We start from the raw sequence: 12,815 nt of genomic DNA on the forward strand, positions 1-12,815 counted from the left end.
AATTCTCTGCCCGTTGAAGTGGTGGAGGCTACCTCGCTAAATATATTTAAGACGCAGGTAGATAGGTTTTTGGTAGGCAAGGGGATTAAGGGTTATGGGGAGAAAGCGGGAAAGTGGAACTGAGCCACTTCAGATCAGCCATGATCTTATTGAATGGCGGGGCAGGCTCGAGGGGCTAGATGGCCTACTCCTGCTCCTATTTCTTATGTTCTTATGTTGCAGTGAATCTTGTAGAAAGTATACACTGCTGCTGCTACTGAGTGTCAGTGATGGAGGGAGAGGATGTTAGCAGAAGGACTTGGACCAACTAGAAAAATGGGCTGAAAAATGGCAAATGGAATTTAATGCAGACGATTGTAAGGTATTGCACTTTGGAAGGACAAACCAAAATAGAACGTACAGACTAAATGGTAGGACTGCAGTTGAACAGAGGTTCAACTGGGAATACAGGTACAGAATCCATTAAAAGTGACGTCACGGGTGGATAGGGTTGTAAAGAGTGCTTTTGGTACATTGGCCTTTATAAATCGGAGTATCGAGTATAAAAGTTGGAGTGTTATGGTAAGGTTATATAAGGCATTGGTGAGGCCAAATTTAGAGTAGTGTGTACAGTTTTGGTCACCTAGTTCAGGAAGGATGTAAATAAGGCAGGAAGAGTGCAGAGAAGGTTCACGAGGATGTTGCCGGGACTTGAGAAGCTGAGTTACAGAGAGAGATTGAATAGCTTAGGACTTTATTCCCTGGAGCATAAAAGAATGAGGGGAGATTTGACAGAGGTGTATAAGATTTTGAGGGGCATAGATAGAGTGAATGCAAGCAGGCTTTTTCCACTGAGGCTAGAGAAAAAAACCAGGGGGCATGGGTTAAGGATGAAAGGAGAAAAGTTTAAAGGGAATATTGGGGGGGGCTTTTCACGCAGAGATTGGTGGGAGTGTGGAATGAGCTGCCAGATAAAGTGTAAATGCGGGGTCACTTTTAACATTTAAGAAAAACTTGGACGGGTTCATGGATGAGAGGGGTGTGGAGGGATACGGTCCAAGTGCAGGTCAGTGGGACGAGGCAAAAAATGGTTCAACACAGACAAGAAGGGCCAAAAGGCCTGTTTCTGAGCTGTAATTTTCTATGGTTCTGTGAGGTGTCAATCAAGCAGTCTAATATGTCCTGAAAAATATCAAGCTTCTTGAGTGTTGTTGGAGCTCTTGGTATCAAGAGTTGGAGTCCAAATGGCTGAAAAGTATGACTGAAGTGGAGTTAAAATAAATTATTCTCAAAGGAAACCTGGCTAAATATTTTACCAAGAAAAGGAAGGTGTCCAATAAAAATGTTAAAACTCCCACATCAAATATGACATTGCAGCCTTTGCATCTGTAATGTGTTTTATTAATTACTCATTAATTATCTGTGTTCATACAACAGTCCATGTATGTTCAGCTTTCAGCTATTCATGTGATTTGATTTAACTTAGAAATAAACAATTAGACCATTCTTAGTAGGATATTGATTTGGTAAACCATTACATTAAAAATGTACTACTTGTATTATGTCTTCAACCAGTAACTGTAGAGGTGAAGTTTCAGTTAAGTACAAGGGTTTCCACGTATTGTTAATATTATTATCTAAAATGTTTGCTGGTTGAAATTTTCCTCCTGCTCAATGGTTCTTCTTTGTTCTTGCAGCAAAACATGTGAATGAAGTGATAGTAGGCAATGATCGCTTGATGGAGATATAGTTTGCTGGCCTTCTGGAACTACTGTAGCTGTTGTTCACCTGGACTTCATCAGACATGGAACAGCTTCCATGGATCATCGCAAGGCATATTAAATGCTGAATAGGACTGGGCACTAGGTTTGAATTGATTGCGCTCCTTTACAAACAAGTTTCTGTCGTCTCAGATGTTGATTAACATTAAAGCCATTTCCTGGACTTCTAAAAGATGATGTTTTTTTTTCGTGAATATGACAAAACTGTTAATAAATGGCTCACTGATCCCCGGTTCATACAGTATCTAATTAAGATTAGTGAGAATGATAGCTGGCAGATATATTACTTTTTAAAAAAATACTTGTATGAAAATCCTACTTTTAAAATAACCCCAAACATTCGGAGTATTAAAAAATAATTATTGAAGTTTTGTGCACTAATAATTTTGAGAAGGTAGTTGACATGACAGAGGTTCCCATCCTTTGAAGTTGTGTTGTTCTGTGATACATATGAGTGCAAAATCGTTAAAGTCTTGCAGGGGGATCAGCAGGAATTAAGTCAGGGTTCATGTTAATATGCTTTGCTGTTGAATGATGGGAGATACATTTGCATCTGCTCCTGGAGAAGAAGGCATTAAATAAAAGTAAAGTATGTACAGAGGAAAAGAAATTTCACAGGTAAGTTATCTGATAGTCTTTCAAATGGCATTCAGCATTGGTTAAGGTGCGAAAGGGGGTTCAGAAATCTAACTTCCTCTCAGCTACTTAATGTCAAGTAGTAACTGGGGAATGTGGAGTTAAGTGAATCAAGAAAATTACATTACATTCAGGGCAGCATATTCTTAGTAGGATATTGACTCAGTGGTTAGCATTGCTGCCTTACAGTACTAGGCACCCGGGTTCAATTCCAGGCTTGGATCATTGTCTCTGTGGAACCTGTTCTTCCTATGTCTGTGTGGATTTCTTCCAGGTACTCTGGTTTCCTCCCACAAGTCCAAAAGATGTGTTGGTTAGGTACATTGGCCATCTAAATTCTCCCTCTGTACCTGAACAGGCGCCAGAGCGTAGCGAGTAGGGGATTTTCACAGTAATTTCATTGCAGTGTTAATGTAAATGTACTTGTGACACTAATAAATAAACTTAAGCTTGAAAGCAAAACCAGTGGGGCTAGAACTGTATAGTTCTGGTCACCCTATTTTAGAAAGGATATTATTAAACCAGAAAGCGTGCAGAAAATATTTAGTAGGATGCTATCAGGACTTGATGGTCTGAGTCATAAAGAGAAGCTGTAAAGACTGGGACTTTTTCCCTGGAGCGTAGTAGCCTTAGGGGTGATCTTATAGAGGTATATAAAATAATGAGGGGCGTAGATAAGGTAGAGGATCAACATCTTTTCCCATTGGTAGGGCAGTCTAAAACTAGAGGGTACAGGTTTAGGGTGCGAGGGATGAGCAAAAGGGTCCAGAGGGGCAGTTTTTTCACTGAGGGTGGTGAGTGTCTGGAATGAGCTGCCAGAGACAGTAACGGAGGTGGGCACAATTTTGTTTTTTAAAAAGCATCCAGACAGTTACTTGGGTAAGATAAATATAGAGGAATATGGGCCAAGTGTGAATAATCGGGATTAGCTTAGTGATAAAACAGGGCGATATGGACAAGTAGGACCAAAGGGTCTGTTTCCATACTGTAAACCTCTATGACTTTAGTGTCAAAATGTAAACTTGGGTGAAGCAACATGACCTGAGGTGGAATCATCTGAACTCCAGACTTCTGAACAGATAGTGCTGCTCCATATCCATTTGACGGGAATATGCTTAGCGGGGGTGGGGTAAATGTCTCTTCGCTAACTAGACACTATAATTGTAAAGATTTCCTGTTACCAAATCTACCTAGGTGTGTCCATGGGACCTTTCCTACTGCATGGCAGCCAAATTTGAATATGAAGACACTGCTGCTTTGTGAATTCAAACTATCTGGTAAAGATGCTTAATTGTTAAGCCTGTTGGTCGTCTTCCAGTTTTTACTCCTGTTAACATTTCATGTATGAAAATGAGTGATGGTTCAGTAAAAGCTTTGTATTTGCCATTTAGCACGTTACCAAATATTTATCCATATTATAATTTATTTAATATCTCAGACAAAATTCAGATATATGTTTTCTTTATTTGAATGGGCTACTTCAAGTAAATGGAGACAATAGCTTCTTCTAAAGAAGGCAATTAAATTTTGACCTATTGCTCATCACGCGTCCTGACAGTACAGATTTATAAGGTTCCTACAGCTTGTCTGTATTTATCTCAATAAAAAGAGATCTGTTTACAGCTTGGTGTTTGTTTTGATTTGTAATATATACAATTTATGGAACATCCCAAGGACACATTGCAAAATATTTTTTGTATAAGCATAATGTTGGTCCACATAAGTAATCCTGCCAAATTCGCAGTGATGGCAACGGAAGCTACCAACCAATTCAATGAAAACTTTTATCTTAGAATTGTGCACAGCATGAGTAAGATTTTATCCCTCTGAAGGTGAAATAATCTCATTGTTTTGAACCTTTCACTCAAGAATCACTAGCCGTTATCTAATCAGGGGCTTCAAATGTATTGAGAAAATCACGAATAGCTATTTGTAAACCCTTTGGATCAAAACAAAAGTAATTTATAAAGCTTAATCTGAACTACCCAAATGGACCGCCCATTCTCCTGGCTGAGTCTTGAATCATGTACAGTCCCCAAAATGAGAAAGAGTTTGCACTTGCTTTGGAATAGCCCAAGATGTTGTAATTATGACATCTTTTGATGACAGAATGCAAGTGTTGCACAGTGGTCTTCCACAACACGCTCTTCAACAGATTCTTGAAGTTGGTGGCCGGAATGTTACCGCCCACCCGCTGCAGGAATCAGAGCGGGCAAGGGTGGGCAATGGGAAGGTCTGTTGACCTCGGGTGTGATTTTACAGTTTCAGGATGAGTGAGGCTGTAAAATCCCACTCAATATTTGAAGAAAAAGTTTTTACATGATAATTAAAGCAAGTACTTACCACATTCATGAATGGTAGTGTTACTGAAAAAAGAGACATTCTGTTGAAGCCTTTCATCTTGCGCTCATCAGGACAGATGCAAGAAAGTCAAATTTCAAAAGGGAGCAAAAATTTGTACTGCCTGAGAAAAGGCTGACGAGTTGGCAAGTCTACTTTGGTCGAGGTGTTGGCATGGAGAATGCACCAGGGCAGTGGCTTTCAACCAGTAATGCTGTGAGAAGCGTGCAATTGTGCCACGGCTGTGGAGCAGGCTCCAGACCCCAATTTTTTTTTTCTCGCTCTCTGTCAATTCCTGAAAGCTTGGCTCCTCCTCCAATGGCACTACTGCAGTTATAGCTATTACATAAGAAATAAGAACATAAGAAATAGGAGCAGGAGTAGACTATCTAGCCCCTCGAGACTGCCCCGCCATTCAACAAGATCATGGCTGATTTGAAGTGGCTCAGTTCCACTTTCCTGCTTTCTTCCTATAACCCTTAATTCCGTTGTCTATCAGAAACCTATCTAACTGTGACTTAAATATATTTAGCAAGGTAGCCTCCACCACTTCAACAGGCAGATAATTCCAGAGATTCACCACCCTTTGAGTGAAGAAGTTCCTCCTCAACTCTGATCTAAACTGCCCCCCCCCCGCCATTTTGAGGCTGTGCCCTCTAGTTCTGGTTTCCTTTCTAAGTGGAAAGAATCTCTCTACCTCTACCCTATCCATCCCCTTCATTATCTTATACATCTCTATAAGATCACCCCTCAGCCTTCTAAACTCCAACGAGCCAGTCTATTTAGTCTCTCCTCATAGGCTAACCCCCTCATCTCCGGTATCAGCCTAGTTGGTAATACCTATTGGTATTAACCAATTGACACAAACAACAACTCTTAACCAGAAAGAGCGGGATAGAGAGAAAACAGAGCTGAAGAATGCCATATTAGTCCAGAGCTTCAGACTGCAGAAGTCCATATTGGTGATTCGGGAATTGGAGCTGCCAAAGATGTGCCAGAATGAGCTTTAGCTACTGTGACCCTTTGAGGAATGTGTGGGTGGTATGGAGCCCTCAATGTTTTGCTTTCGTGAAATTTGAAGACCCCAGAGATGCAGAGGATGTTTTGTATCCTATATGATGCTATATGCTGAGCGGCGCAGTGAGTAGCACTGCTACCTCACAGGGCCAGAGATCCTAGTTCAATTCCCAGCTTGGGTCATTGTATGGAGTTTACATGTTCTGATGTTTGCGTGGGTTTCCTCCCATAGTCCATAAGACATGCTAGTTGGGTGGATTGGTCATGCTAAAGTTTAAAGTTTATTTATTGGTCAGAAGTAGGCTTACATTAACACTGCAAAGAAATTACAATGAAAATCCCCTAGTCGCCACACTCCAGCGATACAGTCAGGTACACTGAGCGAGAATTTATCATGGCCAATCCAATTCTCCCTCAGTATACCCGAACAGGTGCCAGAGTGTGATGACGAGGGGATTTTCACATACCTTCACTGCAGTGTTAATGTCAGCCTATTTGTGGCAGTAATGTGTGCAATGGAAGGCCGGACTGAGAGAGGAGATGCAGGCAGCATCAGTGGCTGCATTTGAGGCTTTTTAAAAAAATTAATGTTTTCTGTTGAGGTGTTAAACAATTTTTTTTGCTTTTTAAAGAAAAGTGATGCTGGAAGTAAGGCGCAACCTAGAATAATAAGAGGCTGGTGATTTGGGTCTGATCTTGATATGGACAAATTCAGGAATTTGGAATGATTATGTGGAATGATTGTGGCATTTCCTTGCTTCTACATTCTCTTTTTTTCCCTGGCACTGTAGAATCCTACAGTGCAGAAGGAGGCCATTCAGCCCATCAGGTCTGCACCAACCATAATCCCACCCAGGCCCTTTCCCCATAACCCCATGCATTTACCCTAGCTAATCCCCTTGATTCTAAGGGACAATTTAGCATGGCCATCCCACCTAACTCGCACAACTTTGGAGTGTGGGAGGAAACAGGAGCACCCGGTGGAAACCCACACTGACATGGGGACAACGTGAGAACTCCACACAGAGCCAAGCCAGGAATCGAACGCGGGTCCCTGGTGCTGTGAAGCAGCGGTGCTAACCACTGTGCCACCGTGCCACCCTATTACAAACACATTTTACATCTTTTAAAACACTTACTTCAAATCTTCTCGAGACGCTCAAGAGTTACAATCCTACATGTTAAAACAGGAGCCATGTACCTCATAAATATTTATGGGGAAATAATTTGTCATCTTAAAGCTGCCAGAATCAGAAAAAAAGCATTAAGGGAGCTGAAAGCATTCAAGTGGCCCAATTTAATATCATTGATTTGTGCCAGTTAATTTTGGTTGTGATTCACCTGAGCTTTTGTTGGTAGATACAAAATATCAACTGATAACAGAGCAGACAGGTTCTATACAATCACATTTGCAGAACATATCCAGAGCTAGAATGAGCTCAGAATGTCCCCTGAACCATTTAACATTTCTAGAACCGCCACTTTAAAAATCTTTCAGGAGAACTTGATTGATTAATCAAACCCACAGGCCCCTAACATCTCGCAGCTCTGAAAATGATGAATGACATCTGACATGTTAACAGTGGAAGGAAAATTAAATGCAATTTATTCTTATACCAAATGCAAAATACTGCAAATACTGGACATCTACAATAGAAACAGAAAATACTGGAAGGCCAGACAGTATTTATGGAGATGGAGAAGCAGAGGGGGTGATTCTCCCAGCCCACTACTCTGCTCTAGCAGTATATCAGGCTTGGAGACATCAATGGGGGCCGTTTTGCAGGCTTCCCATCACAGCCTCCTCGAGTATCTGAGACCAACATTTATAGCGTATTCAGCTCCACGCTGGAAATCAGCATAGAACTGATTATAATATGGAAATCACCATTTGCAACCGATAAGCGGGCACAGGGCTGAAGTCTCCGGGTCCACTAGTATCTCTCCCAATCTTCAAAGAGTGGTTCACTCCAGCGGGATTTGCTACTGCTCCCCACTGGAGTGAAGAGAGGCCCACCACGAATCAGGTGTAAGAGTTTGTGTCCCTTGGGCAGTATCAGCCTGGCAGTGCTGGGGGCCAGACTGGCACTGCCCAAGAGGCACCTTGGCACAGCCCATTGAGCAGATTGGGGGGACATTGGGGTACGGGGAGATCAAGGCTGACTGGGAGGGGGATGTGTGGTGGGGGACAGCAGGGCTTGCACTGGGAGGTCCGGGAGACCAGAGATCAGATGGGGGAAGGGTTCAGAAGACCAGCAATCTGGAGGGCGGCAATGTGGGGTTACTGTGCATGCGCTGTTCTTGGCACTAACAGATCAGTGCATGGGCAGTGGTCCACTCGATGCTATGCTGCCAGCCTTTCCAGTGGGAATAAGCCTCGCCTCTGATTTTCAGAGTGAATCGCGCTGAAGCACATTGTGATTCACAGTGTCCAAGATTCAATCTGGAAATCATGCTAAAATAATTAACTGGATCCACTCCCATTTTCCTGCACACTAAGGACAATTTTCTTGGGAGAATCCTGGCCAGTGTTAACATTTCCAGTTGATGGCGCTTCATCGGAATGTAATGAAAGGCCATCAAACTGAAAAGTTAATTCGGTTTCTCACTACCTGGCAGTCATTGCTAACATATTCTACTTTTTGGCCCAGTTCTTCAATTAAAATTAATGTTCAGGTAAGTTTGTTCAGGGGGTATGAGGATTGAATTGTATGGTTACCTTGTGCTCAGTGGAGTTGAGAGGAACAGGCTGCAAACTTCATACTGCCTGCTCATATCAATGATTACAGCCTGCTGCCTAGGGGGAATGTTGCTGAATGACATAATTGAGGTGTAAAAGATTACCAGGGGTATGGTCAGGGTGAATAGAGAGTAACTGTTCCCCTTGGTTGCGGGGTCAGTCATGAGGGGGCATAATTTTAGGGTACAGGCAGGAAATTCAGAAGGGATTTGAGAAACTAAATCACTCAGATGATGGTGGAAATCTGCAATGCACTGCCTTGGAAGGTAGTAGAGGCCAGAAACTGTACAACCTTTCAAAAAATATTTGCATGAGCATTTGAAATATCATAAAATTCAAGGGTATGGGGAAGTGCAGGAAAATGGGATTGATGAGCCTTTAGTGGTAATTACTGTCAGTGCCGAGGAGCAAAGGGCCTTTTTTGGGCTGTATTACTCTATGACAGGCAGTACACTCAATAGAGGGGCAAGGTTTGTGTCTGGTTGGCATCTCAGAAGGTTTTATTGCCGTTTGAGATCCAGATCAAGAAGGCACCATTATGTCAGGTCCCAAAGCCGCGATTTCCAATCCTGGTCCCCTTCATATTCTAAGAAGGGTAGTTGGTACCTCAATCTAATGAGATTCAAGTCCAGATCTCCAATTCAAAGAAGCCCTTGATCAAGGTCTTCTTCCTTGACAGGGTAAAGTTATTCCCATTCAGAAAGTTCTTGGAAGAGTTCTCAAGAAGATGACTGAAATGGAAAGATTTTGTGAAAAGCAGAACAACAGGGCCCTCGTCATCTGACCATCTTGTAATTAACCTGGATGTTCTCGCGCCTTTTTACTTGCATACATTCCACAGAAAAGTGTTACTACTCTTCACCTAGCATGAGTAAATGTTATTAAATATTGTGAAATACATGGTACAATTTGTTCTATGGAGTTTCCTCATTAACTGACAGGATTCAGTAAAAATGCTTGCATTTCTTTGCATTAAAGTTTACACGTTTCTAAAGCTTCCAAACTAGTTAACTATTTTATCTCTACAGCATTTCCTTCCCATTCCCAATTTTAAAGTTAAAGTCTATCAGGATCGGTGGGGGAGAAAGAGAGAGAAAAGGATGATCGGGGCTGGCCATTGGGATGGAGTGGGGTGGTGGGTTCAGGACTGTCCAGTGGGCGGAGGGGGGAGGAGGGGGGGTCAGGGCTGGCCAGGTTGGAAGTGGAGGGGGGCATAAGGGCTGTCCGGGGAAGTCCGGGAGGCCAGCGATCAGGTGGTGGGGGGATTGGAAGGCCAGCGATCAGTTGGGCTGTGGAGCTGGCCGGCGATCCATGGCCAGCAATATGGTCCGCAGCCCATGCGTCGACCTTCACGCTGACAGATCGGTGTATGCGCAGTAACCCACTCAACGCTATGTTGCCAGCCTTTCAGATGGGAATAGGCCCTGCTCCCTGTTTTTCAGACCATATCACACTGAGGTACTCTACATTGCTCAGAGTGTCAGGGATTCAGTCTGGTAAGTACGCCCAAAAAATGGACAGGAAATCTCCCGTTTTCCCACACTTTGGGCACTTTTTTTGGGAGAATCCCAGCCAACATTTTCCTGAACAACAATTCCGTTAATTTGCACGTTAATAAAGCAGTGCAATACATTACAGGTGTAATAAATGTTAACAGGTAAGAAGTAAGGAGTGTGAGAGTTTACTAATGGAGAAACAACTTTACATTTGTAGACTATAACTAATCTAGGCTCAAACTACTTTAATGCAAGCAGCCTACCATATATCCGATAAACCTGAAAATATCTGAAAAACAAAACTCAATCGGTGCCAAGGCTTTCAGACAAAGGATATTTGACATGTACGGGAAGGCAATGACCTAGTAGTATCATCGCTAGACTATTAATCCAGAAACTTAGCTAATATTTCTAAGAAGTTGGGTTTGAGTCCCGCCACACAATAGGATGGGATTTGAATTCAATAAAAAATATACGGAATTATGAATCTACTGATGTTTGTTGTTTGTTGACAAAACCCATCTGGGTCAGTAATGTCCTTTAGGGAAGGAAATCTGCCATCCTTACCAGGTACAGCCTACATGGGATTCCAGAGCCACAGACATGGGATGGGCAATAAAAATGCTGGCCAGCTAGCAATGCCCACATTCCACAAATGAATAAAAAAGTATCCAGTTATTGTGCCTCTCTTCTTGATGTTGCCCACATTACTGCGCTATGTAACGAGGCTGGTTTAAACTGCCTTGTAGCTTCTTCCTTCAGTACTTTCCTGAAAAATATCAGTTTCAGTGATACTTTTCCATCTCACAACACTCCACTGCACTTCTTCCAATTACTCCAACTGGAGCTAATCTATTGCTTAATTTCCATTTCTATTTGTTTACCTTCTGTCACCACTGACTCCGGGTACTTGAAGCTACTCACTTTCTTCAAGTCTCCACCATAATCTTTCCACCTTCACTCTGATCTTCTTCCTCAGGCTCAAACTGGCAGCCTATAAATTAGGACGTTAGTCTACTGACCTTCGCACTTCTGTCTTCCAGTGCTTCTTATTCAGTTTTCTAGAAAGTCAGTCACATTGAAAGCAAGTTTCAATAATCAAAAGCAAAATCGTGGGACCACTCAACACGGCAGAAAATTCTGGAAAGAATCAACATTCTGATGTAAAATATAACACCTTCAGTAGAAAGGTACCACACCTGAAATATTTTAAATTCTTTATTCTCTCCATGATTGCCAGCTCATCTGCTGAATGGTTCCAAACTGTTCATTAATTGCTTCAGCAGCTCATGCATAGTTGCAGTTATTTTATTTTTGTTCCCTTTGATGATCAAACAATTTTTGCTTCATGATCAAGCCATCAAAATGTTAACTCTTTCTTATCACTTCTGTAAATAAAATGCCAGGTGCAATTTCCTGCATTCATATCATCATAGAATCCCTGCAGTGCAGAAGGAGGCCATTAGACCAATCGAGTCTGCACTGACCGCAATCCCACCAGGCCCTATCCCCATACATTTATCCTAGCTAGCTCCCCCAGTCCCAACACAAAGGGGCAATTAGCATGGCCAATCCACCTAATCCACACTCCTTTGGACTATGGGAGGGAACGATAGGATAGAGGTGGAGAGACTCTTCCCGCTCAGAAAGGACAGTAGGACTAGGGGGCACAGCCTCAAGATAAAGGGGGGGCGGTTTAGAACGGAGTTGAGGAAGAACTTCTTCACTCAAAGGGTGGTGAATCTCTGGAATTCTCTGCCCGTTGAAGTGGTGGAGGCTGCCTCGCTAAATATTTTTAAGACGCGGGTTGATGGGTTTTTGATAAGAGAGGGGATTAAGGGTTATGGGGAGAGGGCAGAAATGTGGAACTGATCCACGACAGATCAGCCATGATCTTATTGAATGGCGGGGCAGGCTCGAAGGGCTAGATGGCCTACTCCTGCTCCTATTTCTTATGTTCTTATGTTCTTATGAACCAGAGCACCTAGAGGAAACCCACACAGAAACGGGGAGAATGTGCAAACTCCACACAAACAGTGACCCAAGCTGGGATTCGAACCCGGGACCCTGGCACTGTGAATCAGCAGCACTAACCACTGTATCACCCTAGCTTTGACCAGTTATGTGTGCTTGTCATTATAGCCAAAAAAAGCAAAGGGATTTCCCTAGAGAAAGCAGGTCAATATGACTTTTGAAAAGGATTAAACCTACATATCTGACTTTAGATAAGATAAATTACAGAAATCTCCCAATTTTTTGTCCAAGATTGGCCCTTGGACTCTCGTTATTTTTTAACATATATAAATGACAAAAGTATCCATCATAAGCAAAAGTTTCCACAATTGCAGATGATACCAAAACAGACAGTGGAATAATGTATTCAGATTCAAAGGCTTTTGGATCCTTTCGGTAAGTAGGTCAATAAGCGATGTGTGTAATTAAACTTTAAGTTCATTTATTAGTGTCACAAGTAGGCTTACTGCAACGAAGTTACTGTGAAAATCCCCCAGTCGCCACACTCCGGCTCCTGTTCAGGTACACAGAGGGAGAATTTAGTATGGCCAATGCGCCTCACCAGCACGTCTTTCGAACTGTGGGAGGAAACCAGAGCACCTGGAAGAAATATCCGCAGACACAAGGAGAACATGCCTACTCCGCACAGACAGTGACCCAAGCCAGGAATTGAACTCGGGTCGCTGACCCTGTGAGGCAGCAGTACTAACCACTGTGCCACTGTTAATAGACAAATAGATATTAATAGATAAATATCAGATATTTGTTATGCACGCAGGAACCAAATGAAAAGGTTCATGCTATAATGGGATT

General features: G+C 42.5%; 1 protein-coding gene across 1 annotated transcript in view; it reads left to right on the top strand.

The window, feature by feature from the left end:
- The window catches only part of eif2b3 (eukaryotic translation initiation factor 2B, subunit 3 gamma), a 106,603-nt gene extending 102,585 nt beyond the window's left edge, over positions 1-4,018 (top strand). Inside the window, exon 12 of the mRNA XM_080195372.1 lies at positions 1,677-4,018. Within this exon, the coding sequence (XP_080051498.1) occupies positions 1,677-1,729 (53 nt within the window). The 3' untranslated portion in view covers positions 1,730-4,018. The remainder of the gene's footprint in view (positions 1-1,676) is intronic.
- Positions 4,019-12,815: the final 8,797 nt, after the last annotated feature.

Source organism: Carcharhinus amblyrhynchos, chromosome 9 (genome assembly GCF_965287045.1).
Source record: "Carcharhinus amblyrhynchos chromosome 9, sCarAmb.v2.hapA, whole genome shotgun sequence".
Lineage (NCBI taxonomy): Eukaryota > Metazoa > Chordata > Chondrichthyes > Carcharhiniformes > Carcharhinidae > Carcharhinus > Carcharhinus amblyrhynchos.